The 21,761-nt window shown below is 39.5% G+C and overlaps 1 protein-coding gene across 1 annotated transcript in view; it reads right to left on the bottom strand.

The window, feature by feature from the left end:
- LOC113532774 (intermembrane lipid transfer protein VPS13B) overlaps nt 1-21,761 on the bottom strand; it is a 162,039-nt gene that overhangs the window by 68,960 nt on the left and 71,318 nt on the right. The window contains 10 exon segments of the mRNA XM_034298179.2: nt 916-973; nt 1,213-1,251; nt 1,253-1,325; nt 4,594-4,762; nt 6,277-6,486; nt 8,972-9,198; nt 9,736-9,970; nt 13,052-13,179; nt 17,192-17,330; nt 20,318-20,430. Of these exon segments, the coding sequence (XP_034154070.2) occupies nt 916-973; nt 1,213-1,251; nt 1,253-1,325; nt 4,594-4,762; nt 6,277-6,486; nt 8,972-9,198; nt 9,736-9,970; nt 13,052-13,179; nt 17,192-17,330; nt 20,318-20,430 (1,391 nt within the window).

Genomic DNA, 21,761 nt, shown 5'->3' with positions numbered 1-21,761 from the left:
TGACCATCAACTCGACTTGCAGGGTACTCTCTGATACTGTCAAGGTAAATGGAGAATGTTTTGAGCTCATTAATATGTATATTTGGCTTAGCTAACATTAGACCTGGAAACATTTATCAGCCATTACTTTTTCAATGCCACTTTCGTTTTTCCAAATCTCCAAATGAGATAAGAAGGACATAAAATTTTGACCTAAAAAGATTAAACAGATTTTACTTTTTTGTGGGCTTAACTCTTTGCAAATAACATTAATGGTGATGATAATTACGTAAAATTGTTTTATATAAATATCTATTATTATTACAATATTGTTTTTTGTTTATTGTACTTTATTGCAGAATCACATAAAAGCCACCATCCACCTGAGTTTCTGCGATTGCCACTGCCAGTAATAAGACTGCCACTGCTGACCATAGAGCTAGTAATATTATTATGCCTCCCCTACTCTCCTTAAGTCTGTTCTGGACAATTAAATAGTTTATTGAAAATTTTTAAAACGGAAACTCACAATCAGGGAAAAATCAATATTGCACAAGCCTAACATCTGCACATGGATGAACAAGCAAAACATGATGGAGTGTGAGCAGTATATGCCACCTAATAAGTTTCAGCAACAAGCAATACCACCCAGCCTCACCCAATCAACAGCACCAAGAGAATCAATCAGCAACTAATCACATGAACCATCTCAGCCAATCAGAGGAGGTACGGGGAGAACCACACAGGAAACAAACACTGCAATGCATTTTTGGAACTTTCTGCAGTCAGTCTGCAGCACATATGCAGTCTGTGGATGGGAACAGCTCTGAAATACACACATCTGCTCCCACTGCCCTTGTATGCTGCAGAATAACTGTGTCTGTTCCTCTGTACAGTTTTAGTTTAGCAGCAGGTTCTGTAACTGCAGGATCTCACCACTGCTTTCTCCTTGCACTGCAGAATCACTCCTTCAAAACAGTCAGCCTCACCTGGCCTAGAACATAAAGCCTATCTCATCACACAGTCTCAGCATACACCCCCATCTACAACCTCTCACAAATTAGTTAAAGCACTCCTTAAAATCCTGAAGCCATGTAAACAGTGTTTGGTGATTGGTGTTTTCAACCAAACAATGCAATTCAAGTTAACAACCAGCACAAACACTATCAGTGCAGTATATGAATCATTTTCTTTCATCTACTCTCTATTTCCCATTCTCCCCATATGTCCTACCTGCTCCTGTAATGGTCAATGTTGAAGCTGCTCACTTTACTTCAGTTTGGTGTACACGTCCTGCATGTCCACTGATGCACTTAGATCCTCCAGTTCACTGAGCACACAGATCTCTGTAAACAAATACAACACTATCCACTACTCACACACACTCAACACATTGTAAACTTGTGAACATTATCAGGCAAGTTTATTATATAACAGTAATTCTATTTTATTCCATCAAGCTTGCACATGAAATTAACTACCAAGGGCTTTCTTTATCAGAGTCAAACACACTTATGAAGATAAAGTTTTTTAATATTAAGTCTTATTTACGTGAAGACTATCTGTTCCAATACTTTTGCTCACCTAAAAATTGGGTGCTCTGCCACCAAAGGTGACATGCTCTAAGTTGTTTAACTCATCTTGATGTAATTATCAGGAAATGAAAGCTGAAATTCTGATCTATCATCTCATATGCATCTTTTGATATCAAACCCAAATGTCTTCAGTGTATTGCTGTTCCAATACTTTTGCTTGCGTGTGTGCGCGCACACACACACACAAATATATATATACACATATATATGTGTATGTATGTATGTATGTGTATATATATATATATATATATATATATATATATATATATATATATATATACACACACACACACACACACACATACACCGATCAGCCATAACATTATGACCACTGACAGGTCAAGTGAATAATATTGATTATCTCGTTACAATAGCACCTGTCAAGGGTTGAGATATATTAGGCAGCAAGTGACCAGTCGGTTCTCAAAGTTGATGTGCTGGAAACAGGAAAAATGGTCAAGCGTAAGGATTAGAGAGACAACAGCCAAATTGCGATGGCTAGGTGACTGGGTCAGAGCATCTTTAAAACGGCAGGCCTGGGTGTTCCCAGTATGCAGTGGTTAGTACCTACCAAGGAAGGACAACCGGTGAACTAGCAACAGGGTCATGGGCGCCCAAGGCTCACTGATGCGCGTGGGGAGTGAAGGCTAGTCTGTCTGGTCTGATCCCACAGAAGAGCTATTGTAGCACAAATTGCTGAAAAGTTAAAGCTGGCAATGATGAAAGGTGCCAGAACACACAGTGCATCGCAGCTTGCTGCGTATGGGGCGGTGTAGCCACAGACCTGTCAAGGTGCCCATGCTGCCCTCTGTCCACTGCCAAAAGTGCCTACAATCGACAGGTGAGCATCAGAACTGGACCATGGAGCAATGGAAGAAGGTGGTCTGGTATGATAAATCACATTCTCTTTTACATCATGTGGAAAGGCCGGGTGCGGCCTGGGGAAGAGATGGCACCAGCATGCACTATGGGAAGAAGGCAAGCTGGCAGAGGCAGTGTGATGCTCTGGGCAAGGTTCTGCTGGGAAACTTTGGGTCCTGGCATTCACGTGGATGCTATTTTGACACATACCTAAATATTGCTGCAGACCATGTATGCATGGCAACCGTATTCCCTAATGGCAGTGGACTCTTTCGGCAGGATAATGCACCCTGCCGCACTGTAAAAATCGTTCAGGAATGGTTTGAGGAACATGACAAAGAGTTCAAGGTGTTGACTTGGCCTCCAAATTCCCCAGATCTCAATCCAATCAAACATCTGTGGGGTGTGCTGGCCATCAAGTCCGATCCACGGAGGCCCCACCTCGCAACTTACAGGACTTAAAGGATCTGCTGTTAACATCTTTGTGCCAGATACCACAGCACACCTTCAGGGATCTAGTGGAGACCATGCCTCGATGGGTCAGGGCTGTCTTGGCAGCAAAAGGGGGACCAACACAATATTAGTCAGGTGGTCATAATGTTATGGCTGATCGGTGTATATATATGTACACACATTCAGGGAAAAAAAAAAAATACAACAAAAAAGGTGACGACAACAGATTTCAATATGTAGTCATTTTCGCAAAAAGGAAAACAACATTCATAAACCAGTTGGGAAAAAAATAAGTACACTCTATAATTCAGTATCATGTAGAACCACCTTTAGCAAAAATAACTTGAAGTAAACAACAGGTTTTCTGTATGATTTATCAGTCTCTGACATTGTTTTGGAGAAAGTTTGGCCCACTCTTCTTTACATCATTGCTTCAGTTCATTGACATTTGAGGGCATTCATTTATGCACAACTCTCTTAAAATTCCACCACAGCATCTCAATGGGGTTGAGGTCTGGACTTTGACTTGGCCATTCAAATACCTTGATTTTTCACTTCTTTAGCCATTTAGATGTTGATTTGCTGGTGTGCTTGGGATCATTGTCCTGTTGCACGACCCAATTTCAGCCCAGCTTAAGCTGCTGGACAGATGACCTCACATTTGTCTCAAGAATATTCTGTGGAGTTCATTGTTGTCCCAATGACTGCAAGTTTCCCAGGCCGTGTGGCTGCAAAAAAAGCCCAAATCATCACCCCTCCACTACCATTCTTGACAGGTGGTATGAAGTGTTTGTGGTGACACACACTGTCTGGTTTTCAAAAAACATGATGCTGTGACCAAACATCTCCACCTTGGTCTCATCAGTCCAAAGGATACTGTTCTAGAACTTTTGTGGTTTGTTCAGATGCAAAGTCATTTTTGGAGAAAAGGGGCTTTTTCCTAGTCACCCTTCCACGAAAGCCATACTTGTTCAGTCTTTTTCTGATTGTGCTTTCATGAACATAAACATTTAATGTGCTTGCAGAGGCCTGTAGGTCACATGATGTGAGTTTTTCTTTATATCAGTTTGCATTAAACAGTCTGATGATGGACTGAATTTGCTGGGATGCTCACTCCTGGGAAGATAGATAACTGTCTTGAAGGCTCTCCATTTGTAAACAATCAAATTGTTTAGAGATGACCTTATAACTCTTCCCAAATTGATGAGCAGCAACAGTTGCTTCTCTGAGGTCATGGCTGATGTCCTTTCATCTTGTCTTGATGTAGACACATACCTGAGTGATCCAGAACACCAAAGTGCCAAAAGTTCTGATTTCTTCGAGGTAGTCACACTTCTTGATTATTAATCTTGTGTATTTCACTAGTAACAACTGGCTGCTTATTACTCTCTTAATGGTTGTGGAAGTAGGAAGGGTGTACTTAATGTTGGTTTACTTTTTCGGGAAAAAATGACTACATATTGAAATCAGGCAAGGACCACACAACTGTTATTTAGGTCCTGATAAATAAAACATAGAAATGAAGGAGAGTTTACTTTCTTTTTCCCATGACTATATTATTAAGAAGGGCATGTTCAATTTGTCTGAAGAATCTAAGATAATGACCAACTAGGCAAGTGTTTGCTGAAACCACACTGCCTGCATTCATTAATGTGTAATACGTCAAGTTATTCAACGGTGACACACTACAGACACACAGCTCTACCTGTCTTCGTGGTTGGGTCTGGAGCGAACAGTTTGACAGTCAGTTTGGGCAGCATCCACTGCATCCACAGGCTAACCTTCCCACTGGCCCCGCCAATGGTGCTCGTCTTCTGCTCTAGAGTTAGAGGCTCACAGAAGGAGGGGTCCTCACCAGTTGGCACAGAGTCACCCTAAGTAAAACACAGTCATTACATTTTCATTAAACAAGTCCATATTTACATGTGTGTTTGGTCAAGACTGTGGCCTGCAGTTATCTGTCCCTGTTAGTATAGGACTTCAATGTGGGAGAGATCCTGATGTTCAGGTGGGAGCCACCTGGAGGCACTAAGCACCTAAAAGGGATAGTCATCAAAAATGTTCCAGTGGGAGACAAGGAGAAGAAGAGAAGACTAATTAACAGCAGAAGGATGGCCTTTGTTTGAGGGTGTTACATCGTCTCTCTCTCTCTCTCTCTCTCTCTCTCTCTCCAACTCTCCCTCTCTGGGACCTTCTGTCATGTAGTTGTTGTTAAAAGCCCATACCATCAACTATTTTAAGAAATGGAAAAAACAAACAAACAAAACATGAACACCACCTTAATCCAGTTTGAGCTGACCAATCACTGGCTTGTGGCTTGAGCTGAACCTTTCTAGGCATTCGTGGACCTGAGCTGAGTTGAATTGGCCTCAGTGGTTTCCTACCATAGCTATAGGGACACATATTACGATTAAGGCGCATATTCATGTAAATTCCAACAGTCAGGACACTGTTAGGTAAGTAATCAGATTAGAGACTAGAAAATGCTCTTTAGATCAGCGTAGGTATTGAAAATCTCCCAGAGTGGTTTACTTTGTTTGGTTCACTGTCTGACCCCACAGAACTTGTTTGGGTGACTGAATGCTTAGAGTTAAAGTTCCGTTACACTCTAGATAACATAGCTCCACTTAAAAATAATTAGAGAGAAAAAACTAGCACCCTAGTACAACAATCACACACACACACACACACACACACACACACACCTCACAAACAGACCACTCAAAAATTAGAATTTAATGGTATAAATAAAATTGGTAGTATTCCAAATTGCATGGAAGGATGCCCCTACATCAGCATATTTCTCCAACTTAACAGATGATAACAGATTCTTAGATTCCTCTTTAATCCAGTAGCAAAGGTAACTAGGAACAAAACCACTACAGAAGCACAAATACCAATACCATCCCCAGAGTAAATATGTCCTCTACTGAAGAAGGACAATATCTGTTTAGCTGTGTGTCAAGATCACAGATCTAACAGCACATATTCTCAGTTTATGTTGTTTTTTTTCTACTAACCCTAATTTACCATTGAATTTAAGTGCATCTGATGCAGCTGGCTACTAGAGTACTATGACACTGAGTTCACTGCTCTCTCACTGCTCAATCTTTCCCATCTATTTCCTATGAGGACTATTCTTCACATAGCATAATTACTCACTAGTTTTCTTTCTGATATACACAAATAAAGTTTATCAGTTTATCATGGTCACAAACCAGTATTCACACCTGTTTATATCAACTCAGAGACCAAACACAGCACAGACACTACACTAACACTACAGTTATCTGACCACCCACACACAACCACCCGGTCTCTGTATGTGCGTATGCAGTGGAAGTGGAAGGTCTGGGTGCAGTGAGTGTGTGATACACGTATAACAGACCTCTGTGGGGGAGCCCAAGTCAGCTGAACGACTGAGGCTGACGTTATCAGGAGGAATGGTGCCTGCACTGCTGTGGAAGGGGGAGGTAGATCCAGCAGGTTGGGAAGGAGGTTCCCCTTGAAAGCCAGATGCATGCCACAAGATTCCTCTTCTCTGCAGACAGTCCCAAATACTGCTCCAATTTAGAAACAACTCGTATAACAGCTGCACCTGAGGGTAGGAATGATAAATTTTTCTATTCATCATTAAATGTCCTCGCTGAATGGTGTAATGCAACAATAAAAGGTTGGGACTCATGAACAGCAAGATTTTGCAATAAAAACATTTATTTTCCAAAACATAATCATCCTGAAGTTTAGACCCATCACATATTTTCATGTAGAAGTATATCCAAGAGGAACACAGAAGAGTGCCAACCATTGACCACCAAGCCATGAAAACAATAGTACAGCTTGAGTGATAATTTTTCGCTGCTTGTGATTTTCCATTTTAAAATATCATGATACAGTCCCCTCCGAAAATTCTTTTGTTTTTGCTATACAATGAAGACATTAGGGTTTGAGATCAAAAGATGAATTTCTTGCTTTCATTTCCTGACACTTACATCTAGATGTGTTAAACAACTTAGAACATAGCACCTTCGGTGGCAGAGCACCCAATGAACAAAAGTATTGCAAAAGATAGTCTTCACGTAAATAAGATTTAATATTTGGTTGCATGTCCCTTGCTTGAAATAACTGCGTCAAGCCAGTGACCCACTGACATCACCAAACTGTTGCCTTCTTCTTTTATGATGCTTTTCCAGGCTTCTTTCAGTTGTGGTTAGTTTCGGAGGATTCTCCCTTCAGTCTCCTCTTCAGGAGGTGAAATGCATGCTCATTTGGATTAAGGTCTGGTGATTGACTTGGTCAGTCTAAAACCTTCCACTTTTTCTCGTGTTGGCAGTGTGTTTTGGGTCATTGTCTTACTGAATGATGAAGTTCCTCCTAATTAGATTGGATACATTTCTCTATAAATTGGCAGACAGAATGTTTCTGCAGACCTAAACTCATTCTGCTGCTACCATCATGAGTTGGTCAGCCCTTTCCAGAAGAAGCCTCGCAAGCCCAAGCCAGGTCACTATCTCCACTGTGCTTGACCAATGAGCTCGTATGTTTTGGATCATGAGCAGATCCTTTCTTTCTCCACAGTTTGGCCTTTCCTTCACTTTGGTAGAGGTTAACCCTGGTTCCAGAACCTTTCTGGTTCATCTTTGTATTTCTCTGTGAATTCATATCAGACCTTCTGATTCTTACTGCTGATGAATGGTTTGCATCTTGTGGCATTGCCTGTACATTTCTGTTCTCTAAGTCTTATTCAAATGGTGGACTGTGATACTTTCATCCCTGCCCTGTGGAGGTTGTTGGTGATGCCACTGACTGTTGTTTCTGGGTTTCACTTCACAGCTCTCACAATGTTTCTGTCATCAACTGCTGTTGTTTTCCTTGGCCGACCTGTTTGATGTCTGGTTGTTGGTACACTAGTGGTTTCTTTCCTTTTCAAGACATTCCAAATTGTTGTATTGGCTATGGCCATTGCTTGTGCAATGGCTCTGATAGATTTTCTCTCTTTTCTCAGCTTCAAAATGGCTTGCTTTCCTCCCATAGACAGCTCTCTGGTCTTCATGTTGGTTTATCGTTTTTAACAACAAATGCAGTCTTCACAGGTGAAACCCAAAACTCAAACCAAGAGTAGACATTCAGAGCTATTAATTGTTTAAACAATCAACCTAACAGGGCACACCTGGGTAACAAGAAGCACCAATATCTTTCAGTCACATGTTCCAATATATTTGATCACTTGAAAAATGGGAGGGATCAAACAAAAGGTGCCATGTTCTAAGTTGTTTAACACATCCAGATGTATATATCAGGAAATGAAAGCTGAAATTCTGATCTATCATCTCATATTCACCTTTGATCTCAAACCCAAATGTATTCAGTGTATAGCGAAAAACAAAACAATTGGCCTTGTTGTTCCAATACTTTTGGAGGGGACTGTATATGACTGAAACATCCAGAAACGATGGCCTAAAAAAGACAGGAAAATGAGCATTTTCACCATGTACAATAGTACAAGAGGGCATAATAATATTATCAGCTGTGCAGAACCATGGCAATCACAAAAATTCAGCTTGATGGTGGAGTTTTAATTGATTCTGCAGTAATGCCCATTAAACAGTTAAAGAACATAACAGTACATTTCCATATCAGTTTACAAATTGTTTGACTAATGTTCACATGGCCAAATTTTCACTGTTGATGCTGCTGCTCAAAGTGTTTGAGCATTTGCAGGACAGCATTGAAATTAAAATAATGAAAACATAATGTATCAGTATGGAAGCCCTCAGAAACCACAGACAGACAGACATACACACATAGGTCAGATAAGTAAAACATCATCTTATTTTAAATTAAAAAAAGAAAATGAGAGAAATGAGTCTTACCATTTTCTCTATAATGAACATTAACAGTTTATACTCTCCCATCCTTGGCATCTCACAAATCAAACCTATGCTTGAAGAGTTTCTTGTTTTCAGATTTACATAAAATGTGACTCAGAGAATTCTTATTCACAGTTTCCACTACAATTGGAGGGGAAGATGGCAAACAGTTTAACTTTTAGGTGTAGAATTGTAGGAAGTGCAGTATTGTACCTGTGGGTTGGAGACTTTCAAATAAAGTGGTTGCAGGTCTACATGCAGGCAAATGATGAAGGCATGTCTGGAGTCGACAGAGGTGGAAGCTGGCTGCAGTTTGTGGGAGGTGACAGCGAGGGTAGACGTACAGCCTACCGGCTCCAGTAGAGAGAGTGAGCGCTGATGCCCCAGCAATGTATATACACTGAATTGGCCTACTGTCACTGTCCAGGGGAAAGCGTCACCTACACACATACACGTGCACATAAGCACATAATGTATATAAATATCGAAAAACTCAAGAAAACACAAATGTTTAAGAGACTAAAAAACATTGCTACTTATTCCAATCAACATTTCCAAGAAGGGAACAAAGTGAAACCTGCAACCAGCTAGAGTAAGACACACAAACACACCAACTTTCCTAATTGACTTACAACTGAGAAAAGACACAATGCAAGCAAATGCAACCCAAATCTGGCAACTCACAATCTTCCAATCAACAGCTCATTTTCTTTAACTCATGAGCTATCAGAAGGCACAAATATGAGTAAAATGCAGAGGCATCATGCTAATGGCAAGACTGCAAAGTCATAGCAAAAACCCACCCTAATTCCACCACCACTTCCAGAGACTTACCACCTTGCTCACTGTATTTACCTATTAGTCTGTCTGTGTCTTTCTGTGCATTGTGACTAAGTAATCTAAATTAAATGCGTGACCACTATTGCATGATGGATTATTTATGTACAAATGTGTGTATGTGTGTGTGTTCTTCATACCCTCCTCCAGTACAGGTCTTTGCACAGTGAAGGGAATCTCCTGTAAGGGCTCCATGTGCCTATGCCCAGCACTTATCACGCTGACTTGGGGCAGACAGATTACTAACGTCCCTGGCATGGAGGCCTGGCTGTGGTACCAGCTGCGCACAGTGCCTGGGATATCACCACACACTATGGTGCAGGGACATGGCAGAGTGTCCTTAGGCACAAACACACAGCATGACTGCAGATCCACCTGTGATTGGGGACACACATACTGTTATTAACAAGACCCATAAAAGGCCACTCCTGTAACTCAAATGTATCAAATGTTTAGGAAGGCAATAAAGAGAGAGATACACACAATCAGCTTATGTGTTACTGTAGAAACAGTGTGTTTGTCATCCTAAAATGTATATTTTGTTAATTTTCTAAATAAAAAAAAAGTTAATTCTGCAGGGAACTTAAATATGACATACTTCTGCAAATATGAATGCCCCATTAATATTTCTTTGCTGCAAATGGTTTTGTTTTTTTTTTTTTTTTTGGTAGCTAATAGTTTTTATTCTTGTTTTAGTAATTTCTTCCCACTCTTCCTTGTAGAGCTTCTAGTTCAAAATTATTCTTAAGTTGTTTTGTATGCACAGCATGTTTCAATAATATTCAAGTCTGGGGACTATGAAAGCTACTCCAAAAACCTTAACCTGTCATCTCATGAAGATCACGTTGTGATATCCAATCTCTTTTCCAGGATATTTGTTTCATAGTTACACGACACTTGATTCCAGAATGCCTCTGGTTTATGTAAGTGATGTGTTGCCTACTCCAGAAATTGACCTTTGTGATGAGATAACCAGGTAAGGTTTTCTTCTGATGACTCTTGCATGCAGATGATGTTTTTGAAAACAATGCTGCACAGTGGATCACGGCAACCAAAATTTCCTGCAGGTCCTTCGCAGTGATGTGAGGGTTTTGCTTTTCATATTTAACCAGTCTGTAATTGGTTCTAACAGAGAATTTTCTTAGTCTTCCTGATCGTGTCTTAACCTGAACAGTGTTCCTTAACATCCATTTATTAATAATTCAGACAGTGGAAATTACAGGAAACCTTTAGATATCTTTTTATAGCCTTCTCCTGTATTGTCAGAGTGAATTATCTTTATTTTCTGATATTCAGTGTGCTTAGAGGAACCCATGACATTTGAGTATAAGCACCTTGAGAGACTTGAAGGGTCACAGAATGTACTAAATTCTGGCATGGTCTCACCTGAGTAGGACCTTACAAATCAATTAATTTCTGAGACCTTACAAAAAACACTAGTGGATCATCTGGAAAGGTGCCCAAAGTTTTAACTAAACTGAACTGCTAAACTGAACAAATAAACAGTAATGGTGTGTAATTTGTAGAAATATGTCAAATTTAAGTTTGTTCCCTGCTGCATTAGCTTTTTTCATTAGACAATCAGTGATCTGAGTGATTTGACCAAGGGTGCCCAAAACTTTGCATATAACTACAAGTAGCATATCTGGGATAACATGCCTGCAGATGTGTCAGCAAATGAGGGTTATGGGATAGTTAGTAAATATAATCACAAACCACACAGTCAGAGAACAGAGAAATGTAGAAGCCTCTGTGACATATGTGAGCATGCAAAAAAGTGATAAATCACTACATGATTGTCAATTACTACTTCCTATTTGCTTAAGTGGTCAAAACTTCATCTTAAACCAGAGCACATTTACACACCAACACTTTCAGCAATTGTTCTGAAGTATTCCACCATATGTAAAAATTTAATGTGCATGGAAATACCTGGAAACTCACACAAACCTGTATTGTGCTGACTGATTCTACTCATGCACATGGCTGAGATTCACGTTTCAGGTCAGTCAACATATTACATGCTCATAGATAAAGTTTCTATAAGTGATACATGCACATGCGTGAGCATGAGCAGCAAGCCTGTCTAAGTGAAGAGACTACATATTCTGTGTTTGTTACTGAGCGTTTAACACAATATCTAAAGTAACAAATGAAAGGGCCATTTATTATTCTCAAACACTTTGCAGTCATAATTTCTCAGACTTCATTATAAAAATGCCTTGTTTACAATTGTATTAACATGAGTCTCAAGTGATAGGATCACACCTGGAAAGCTATTCACCTGGCCTTGTCTCAGTTGCATCTTCACTGACCACTTTGCATTTAGTGACTAGAGAGGGTTAACAAATCTGCCAAAAGCAACATATCACTTAAAACCAGCCCCAACACTACTAGCCTAATATCAAAACTCAAAATGAATACTGTATAAGTATTCAGTTCCCGTGATATAGGGTGGTGATACAATAGCAGTGTTTTCCAGAGTCTATTTCAACACCCCTACTTCAGCATATCCACATGCAGTGACATGCACTACACACTACACATACCTATCTCCACAAACATATACATACCTCTGCACACACATTCTTCTAAGTTCTAAATTTTTACAGAATTGGATGCATGGCCTTGGCAGTTAAAGTAGCAATGAGGGAGAATAAACAAGTTGGACCAAATTTTCAGTGATATACCAAATATAAAAATTCAAAATAATGAATAAAAATGTTCACATTCCCTTCCTGTATTGGAAGCCTTGAGAGCTGCTAGCCATTACTGAAGCAGCTACCCTTACATGAAAGCAAGCATTACTAAAGCACTTACCCTTACTAAAGTAAGCATAGTACAATGCTTAATCAATGAGTGGTGCATCTTTTCTGATAGATACCCTGCCCTGATAGATGCACTGCAAAAACTGAGAAGAGAAACTCATCCATGAAGCAGATAAAAGAAAGGCACTACACTATATGGCCAAAAGTTTGTAGACACTGGATCATCACACTCGTGTGCATTTTGAACATTCCGGGGTGCCACATATCTTCCTCATTAATGCATGGCAGCTGCACTGGCCAGTGTTACATAATTTTTCCATGGGAAAACCACAAAGGCCTCCTCAGTCTGCTCTTTATGTGAGAAGCCTGGTTCAGACTGCTCGTGTGAAGAACTGAGGATGACCCTCTATGATGTGTACTGGTCACAAAGAGCAGTACAAAATATATTAGTTAGAGAGGCAAGCAGTAGAAATTGCACTTTAGAAACGATCAGGAAAAACTGTGCGGTTAGAAGTTAAAGCTGTGTTAAGAAGTGTGAAGAAATGTGAAGTGCTGGTTCTTTTGGGTAGTGTGGATTTTAATTTAATTCTTTGTAAGGTAATGTAAATGACGGAAATGATGGATGATGGCATGTGGCGCTGCATAAATGGTGAATTATGGAATATGATAGTGCTGTGTAGTTGTGTACCTGCAGCGTAAGACGCTTGACAGCATCCCAGGCCTGTGTGATTAAGTTCTTTATCCACTCCTCTGAAGATGCTGCATACTCAGTTGCTGACTGTGTAATCTTCACTGGGATAGAAAGGGGACGAGACTCTAAAGGTATGCATAGACAGACACACACACACACACACACACACACAGACACAGACACACACACACAGACACACACACACACACACACACACACACACACTCCTGTAATGTTACCTCAGACACGTTCGCACTGGGCGAGACTACATCAGTGGTCAGAAATTTACTGTACCAAAAAAAAATAAATAAATAAAAACCTCTTCCAAACTCAAAGCACACTTGAACCAGATGAATGTATTTTGGCGTTTTGTTCTGTACTATTCTGAAGCTCTACATAGCTATTATTACAGTTTATTTTTGCGTAGAAGACAATGACTAAATTAATACATGCAGATACAGTGGATATAAAAAGTGTACACACTCCTGTTAAAATTGAAGGTTTTTGTGATGTAAAAAAAAAATGAAACCAAGATAAATCATGTCAGAACTTTTTCCACCCTTAATGTGAAATTACAACATACAAACATTCAGAAACATTTTAGGGAATATTAGAAAAAATAAAAAACTTACAATAACCTGGTTGCATATGTGTGCACACCCTTTTATAATTGGGGCTGTGGCTGTGTTCAGAATGAACCAATCACATTTAATCTCATGTTTAAAAGTAATTATCATACAGCTGTCATCAATGACATTATTCTGATTAGCCCCAAATAAAGACCCGCTGTTCCTGTAGGATTTTCTTCACATCATCTTAGTTTCATCTAGCTTCTGAAGCCATGGTTTGCAAAGAGCTTACAAAGCTGGTACAGAGTCCCACTGTTAAAGGTATCGATCAGGAGAGAGGTACAAAAAAATTTCCAAAACATTACATGTACCATGGAACACTGTGAAGGCCATCATCATCAAGTGGAGAAAATGGAGCACCACAGTGACATCACTAAGAACAGGACATCCCTCCAAAATTTATAAAAGGACAAGACAAAGACTTAACAGGGAGGCTGTCAAGAGACCTATGGCAACATTAAAAGAGCTGCAGGAATATCTGATAAGTAGTGATTACTCACTGCATGTGGCAACAATCTCTCATATTCTTCACATGTCTGGGCTATGGCCTAGGATGGCTAGACGAAACACCTTTCTCACAAAAAAAAAAAAAAAAAATCCAAGTTCAACTAAATCACCCCAAACTATGTGGCAAAATGTGCTATGGTCTGGTGAGACCAATTCCAAAAGTTATAATAATTCCAGAATTCCAAAAGGTATGTTTGGTGCCAAAAAAAAAAAAACCACATTGCCACAAGTACACCATACCCATGGTGAAGCATGGTGGTGGCAACATCATGCTTGAGGGCTGCCTTTCTTCAACTAGAACTGGTGCTTTTATCAAGGTGGAGGGAATCATGAATAGCTACAACTACCAGTTGATTTTAGTGCAAAACCTTCAGGTGTCTGCTAGTAAGCTGAACATGAAAAGGAATTTCCCCTTTTAGCATGACAATGACTCAATGCGTACATCCAAATCAACAAAGGATTGGCTAAAAGGTGCTTCAACAAAAGGTGCTTCAACAGTGTATTAGTTTAGGAGTGTGCACACTTATGCAACCAGGTTATTGTAAGTTTTTTATTTTTCCTATTTTTTCCCAAAAATGTTTCTGATTGTTTTTGACTTAATTTTTATACAATGTAATTTCACACTGAGGGTGGATAAAGTTCTGACATGATTTATCTTGGTTTCATTTTTTTACATCACAAAAACCTGCCATTTTAACAGGCGTGTGTAGATTTTTTATATCCACTGTAGTCACAAAGCAGAATATTGAGGGTTGGCACTAAGAATATAATATTGCATTTATACTAAGCTTATGTTACCACACATTGCAATTGTATATTAAAACAAACTGGTAAAATCGTTTTATCCTGATTAAAGATGGATCTGGATTAGTTTGATACGATCACTATATTAAAAAAAAATAATAAAATAAATCTCTTATGAAATCTATAAAACTGACAGTTTGTTAGTGTGCTCATTTGCATATTGCGGGATTCTGTCATATCAGGAGTTCAAATGCCAAAACAGTGGAATTAATAGCAGACAATATCTCCCTCTTCCTTCCACCACCACTCACTCATACATTTACAAAATATTTTGTTCCCCTCTCATCCCCTCCGGTTGTAGTGATTTATGATAAACCATTTAAGCCATGTACACTGGCCTACTCAAACACACCAGCATTTACAGCCATCCCTAAATATTGCGCCTTTCGGGCATCTGAGTGAATTATTTCAGTCTTTCTTACGTGCTCCTGCACCCCAATGGCTGAGATTTGTGTGTATATACCTCTGTAACACCCTCAGACATTCAAAAGGAAATGGGGGACACAGGAAGCAGGCCTGTGACAGCACAACTTGTCCCTTTCTTTATTATTTATTACGTTCAACCTAAATATTTTAATAAAATGGAGAGGCTAAAACTCTCAAATGATGCTGAATATAAAATTTCAGTGAAACAAAAATACGCATTACACTGTATGAGGACAAACTGTTAGGATAAGCAAACCATTTATTTTATGGGCTTTAGAAAACTGTGTAACTATCTGCACAGCAAGGTAAACAGACCCTTGAAATGGATATTACAGCACTTTTTCTGCAAAACATTGATTTGAATCACTGAGTGTCTTTCTGTAATGTCTAATATTACAGGTTGGAGATACTCCTCTCTGCAGAACATTCCAGGTTGTTTACATGGAATGAAAGGTTTCCAATAGGTTCCTATCAGGATACTCTTTGGGAAATAACGATTTTTTTTCTCCTGTTACCACGGCTTTGTTCACTTGGATGTACTGGATCATTATCTACCAAGTCTTACTGTCCTGGTAAGCAGATATTAAAATAACAAAGGTAGCTACCAGAATTTATTATGACATCAGTCTTCACACAAACCCCTGAAGCACTAACTGCAAAACCACCCAAAGCATCATGATCCACAACCACATATTACAGTGAGGGAGATTTTTCTTGTATGTAGTCTTATTTTCTTCAAACATGACGTTAGTGTGCATGGTCAAAAAGTTTGCATCTGAGCATCTCACCTAAAATTTTCACAGGCGAATTCCTGCAGAAAGAATTGGTGCCCTGTGCCTGTGGCTACACATATAGGACAAGATATATACCAAACTCACATTTTATTCAATTGGGCTTCTAATAATATTCTTTGGCTTCCCACCCAAAATATGTAACTGTATGAGTGACAGCCTGCAACTACAACTTGCATAAAAGGAATAAAAACAGCATGATGTTACATAAGCTTTCAGCTCACCCAGACCATTACAGAGGGCTTATGTCAGAGGAGGAGGATTAGGATACAATAAGCTCTAGCAATATGTGCTTACAGACAAGCGCACACTCTTACCTTCAACGGGCTTCATTTTTTGTGTAGGGCTACCAGGTGGGTTTGCTTCCTCCAGTGTGTGCAGCTTTGTAAGTGACCCTGACAGACTGCAGGCTTCTGTATTGTGTTTTTCTGTGTTACTATGTGTGTGTCAAAAGAATGCAAAGAGTAGTCATTTCTGAAAGCTATCCTAATCTCAGCTCTTTGGCAACGAAGATCTAAGCTCTACTGATGTTTGGAAAAGCCATCAAATTAAATTAAATAATTATATAAAACTATGAGGCCTCAAAGCTCTGGACCATTCTCTGAAACCTCTATACTCAGAAGCACACAAAAACACAATAAAACTGTATTATATTCAAGATAACTGCAGCAGTGATATCCCTTATCCTAACAACCAAGAAAAAACTACTGCACTACTCAAATACCACTAGTAATTGTAGAATACTCTGTTATATGCTTGAAAGCAATACTGGTTAAAATATTTCCAAAACATGCAGTGTATATGTTTTTAAACTGTACGGTGGATTGCTTATTAAAATTCCATTCTGACAGGAGAACGTGTTATGAACCTTAAGTTTTTGCTTTCACTGAAATAGTCAAAATAGGCAAATTAAATCAGCTGCTCTCCAACCATCTTACTCAGGCTAACAGTAGTATTGTTGTCCTGTGCCTGTAGGATACCTGTTATGGTCTTTGTCTTCATTGGGCTGCTGATGTAGTCTGATGCCTGATTGGAAAGCTGTTTGGCCAGTGGAGTACTGGCCACTGATGCTTCATCCTCCCTTGTCTTCATCATTAACATGGAACCACTACCAACAGTCTGTATCAGAGTGAGCAAGAAGGCAGATAAGCAACACACATTTGCACACATTTAAACCTAGATGAATTAAAAATCACCTATAAACAGAAACAGAGGCACAGAACATGTGCACATTTCTAGAAACAAACATTACACTGAAATCAGACTGGAATAACACACAATAAGGATTAACAAACAATAACAGACTTTCATCCCCATTTTGAAGTCTTCAGGAGGGTTCTAGAATACTGTCATCAGCTTAATGTCCAAAACATGGAGCACAAATGCATACTTTATTTGTTTTAATTTAAAATGGATTAAATTCACTTTTATTCTACATGCAATAACCCGTAATGACAAAGTGAAAATGTGGCTTTAGAAAATTTGACATTTATTTAAAAATAATCTAAATCAAAATGAGAAATCTCTCATTTAGATAACTATTCAGACCCTTAGATAAATACAAGAGCACACTGAAATTGAAGAAGTTTCGAACCACCAGGTCTCTTCCTAGAGCTGGCCATCCTTCCAAACTCATTAAATTGGCTAGAGGGGCCTTAGTCAGGGAGGTAACCAAGAATCCAATGGCCAATCTAACAGAGGTTCAGAAGTCCTCCGCAAAGATGGGAGAACCTGCTGGAAGGACCATCAGAATACTCCATCAACCAGGCCTTTATGGTAGAGTGTCCAGACAGGAGCCATTCCTGAGTTAAAGGCATATGGCAGGCACTTAAATGACTGTGAGAGCATGAGGAAAAAGGTTCTCCGGTCTATTGAGACAAATTTTACTCTTTAGGCTAAAGTTTAAGGCCTATGTCTGACAAAACCAGGTACTGGTCATCCATTGGCTAATACCATACTTTACGGTGAACCACAGTGGTGGCAGCATCATGCTATGTAGGTGAGTCCCAGCAGCAGGGACGGCGAGACTAGTCAGAATTGAGAGAAGGATGAATGTAGCCAAATACAGAGAGTCCTTGAAGAAAACCTGCTCCAGAGTGCACACACTCTCTGACTGGAGCAAAGGTGAAGTGGTAGCTCAGTGGTTAAGACGTTGGACTTCTGATCAGAAGGTTGAGAGTTCAAATCCCAGTACCACCAAGCTGCCACTGCTGGGCCCTTGAGCAAGGCCCTTAACCCTCAATTGCTCAGTTGTATAAATGAGATAATTGTAAGTCGCTCTGGATAAGGGCGTCTGCCAAATGCCATAAATGTAAATGTAGGTGATAATGACCTGAAACATACAGCCAAGCCAATGCAATATATATAATGCTCCAAATATATATATATTATGGATGGAATGGACCAGATCTGGTCAATTAACTTCTTGTCAGTCAATTGTCCAAATACCTTTGAGCCCCTGAAAATGGAAGTACTTGCTTAAAATGGCTGTAATTCCTAAATGGTAAATGCCATATTTTTGTGGAACCCCTTAAAATAAAGCTGAAAGTCTACACTTTGATCATATCTTGATTGTTTTATTTCAAATCCATTGTGGTGGTGTATAAAGGCAAAATCACAAAAACTCCGTCATTGTCCAAATACTTCCGGACCCGACTGTATATAAAAACACATACATACAGTATATACACACACACACACACACACACACACACACACACTAAGCACTTTATTAGGCCTTCTTTTGCTCTCACTCTCAAAACAATTCTTCCTTTAAGATTCTGGTCAATGTTGATTGACATGATTTCATCACAAATTTCCTGCAGATTTTTCAGGTGTAAAGTGTAAAGTAGTACTGGGTAATGTAATAAGACGTGGGTTAATTGTGGCCATTAAGAGATGCACATGATCAGCAACAATACTCAAAAAGGCTGTGGTATTCATGAGTGCCAAAGTGTGCCAAGAACACATTCCCCATGCCATTACACCACCTCCACCAGCCAGGACTGTTGACACAAGGCAGGTTGGGTCCATGGATTCATGTTGTCGGTGCCAAACTCTGACCCTATCATCTGTGTGCCACAGCAGAAATCGAGATTCATTGGACCAGGCTATGTTTTTCCAGTCTTTAACTGTCCAGTTTTGGTGATCCTGTGCCCACTGCAGCTTCAGCTTTCTGTTCTTGGCAGACAAGTGAAACCCAACGTGGTCTTCTGCTGTTATAGCCCATCCGTCTCAAGGTTCAACGTGTTGTGCATTCTGAGATGCTTTTCTGCTCACTAAAATTGTACAGAGTGGTTATCTGAGTTATCGTAGCCTTTCTGTCAGCTCAAACCATTTTGGCCATTCTCCGTTGGCCCCTCTCATCAACAACGCATTTCAATCCACAGAAGTGCCGCTCACTGGATGTTTTTATTTTATTGCAATATTCAACTCTAGAGACTGCTGTGCATGAAAATCCCAGGAGATCAGCAGTTAGAGAAATACCCAAACCACCCTGTGACTTTGACACAGATATGCCTACCTCCTCGAGGGTGTTACTGATTTACAGATCTAACTCACCAGGGTAAGAATTCTTCTCTCATCCACCACAGTTTCCTTCCACGCCTTTTGGTGCTGCTGAGTTCACCAGTGCATTCTTTCTTTTCAAGAATGTGCCAAATGTTTTTGTTTTGATTTTTCAGCCTAATGATGGCTTGCTTCACTGGCAGTGACTGCTCTTTGGAGTTCGTATTGAGAGCTAACAGCAACAGACTCCAAATGTAAAGGCCACACTTCAAATCAAGTCTAGACCTTTCATATGCTTACTTGAAGTGAAAAAATGAGGGAATAACACCTGGCCATGAAATGGCTGAGCAGTTAATTGTCCAAGTACATTTGGTGTTTTAAAAAAGGGGGGGGCAAATATAAAAAGTACTGTAATTCCTACGCTATTCACCCGATTTGGATGTGCCCTCAAATTAAAGTTGAAAATCTGCACTTTGTACTTGTATTCATTATTTAATTTCAACTCCAATATACTACGGTAGACAGCTAAAACAACAATAACTCAACGTTCAAATATTTATGGATCTGACTGTATATATACACAGTATAAGAGGTCCTACCTGTTGTGTCTGCCAGCTTGTTGTGGGTCTCGGAGAGTGGGACAACAGCCAAGTGGACAAAATAGGATCCAAATTTACAGCAATGCCCTGCACACCAACAAGTAGTACGGCACCTACAAAATAAAAAGATGCCACAATTTAATGTAGACCAAGCAACATTTTCCCCCAATTTGGTTTCAATGAGACTGTGCCCACTGTAGGCTCAGAAAAGGAAAAAGAAAAAAAAAAAAAAAAAAAAAAAAAGTATGCCACTAACGGTGATTTAAAAAAAAAAAAAAAAAAAAAACACCAGAGTGCACCTGCAGGGCCTCCAGTCAGAGGCCTTGGAGGAAAACAATAAATTTTCCTCACTAATATTCTAATGAGCACCTTTGATAAACTGATAAACAGCCCACTGTCTGAAACAGCCTACTACATCACTCATGCAGAACAGCCCTCTGTATTCCCTGTTCCAAAATGAATTAAACTGCTTCTTTATTTTTTCTGTCTGGCTCAACATGCATGTCACAGTCATACACAACACAAAACCATGTCTGCATCTTTCCTCCCTCCCACTCCCCACTATATTTCTCACCTCTGTCCTAAGAGTACTGCTGTGGAAAGCCTGGAACTTTGTACAGCAGTGAAAAGGATCAGCACAAAGTAGAGCACAGCACAGTGTATGGGAATACAGACAATGGAGGTGTTAAACTAGGATACTAGGAAGCATTCTTGTACAAAAGCATGCTTTATTACACTGAATGACAATGACCTCGGAGACTACAGTGTCAAGTTGGTGTAGGTAGTAACATAATATTGTACTGATATCTTTAAGATATCTGGTGTAAAGATCATGTTGTGTAAGGAGCTAGTTAAACAAATGCAGTGGTAAAAACAGTCAAAACAGTGGTAAAAACAGCGTGCAACAGTCAAGATGTTTGAAACATTGATAGCTAAGTGCACTTTTCTCATGATTTGATCAAGTTTTTGGACAGTTACAGACTGTAGACTGTGCACAATAGACATAAGCCTAATCAATATAGTTTGTAATCAGACAGCATCTATCAAAATGTCTGCAACGCTTCTGAGCTGTCACATCATCATAACAGAAGAGTGCTTACACTCTATACAGATAACAGCAGATAAAATTTTTAAATGTTCAAATGACCATTCACATTAATAACAAAAGAACAGAAGTGATTGAATAACTGATTATTTCCCCACTGATATTAGTGTGAACAGAGATCAGTCAAGTGAAGAAAAAGGCTTGTGTTTGAACATCACAAGTGACAGACAGAGACTGATGTGGATAATGACGATGGCAAAAGTAAGAACTCATTTCCTATTGTACATTTGTAAATTTCATCAAGTACTTCCACAAGGTTACAAATGAAGACGTACGCAGACTTGAAAAGTGTGACCATATGAAGGGTTTATTCAGGCCACCACACAATTAACAGCTGAA

The sequence above is a fragment of the Pangasianodon hypophthalmus genome, chromosome 22, assembly GCF_027358585.1.
Source record: "Pangasianodon hypophthalmus isolate fPanHyp1 chromosome 22, fPanHyp1.pri, whole genome shotgun sequence".
Taxonomy (NCBI): Eukaryota; Metazoa; Chordata; class Actinopteri; order Siluriformes; family Pangasiidae; genus Pangasianodon; species Pangasianodon hypophthalmus.
Note: the sequence above shows the minus strand (reverse complement) of the source record. Positions and strands in the feature narration are given on the sequence as shown.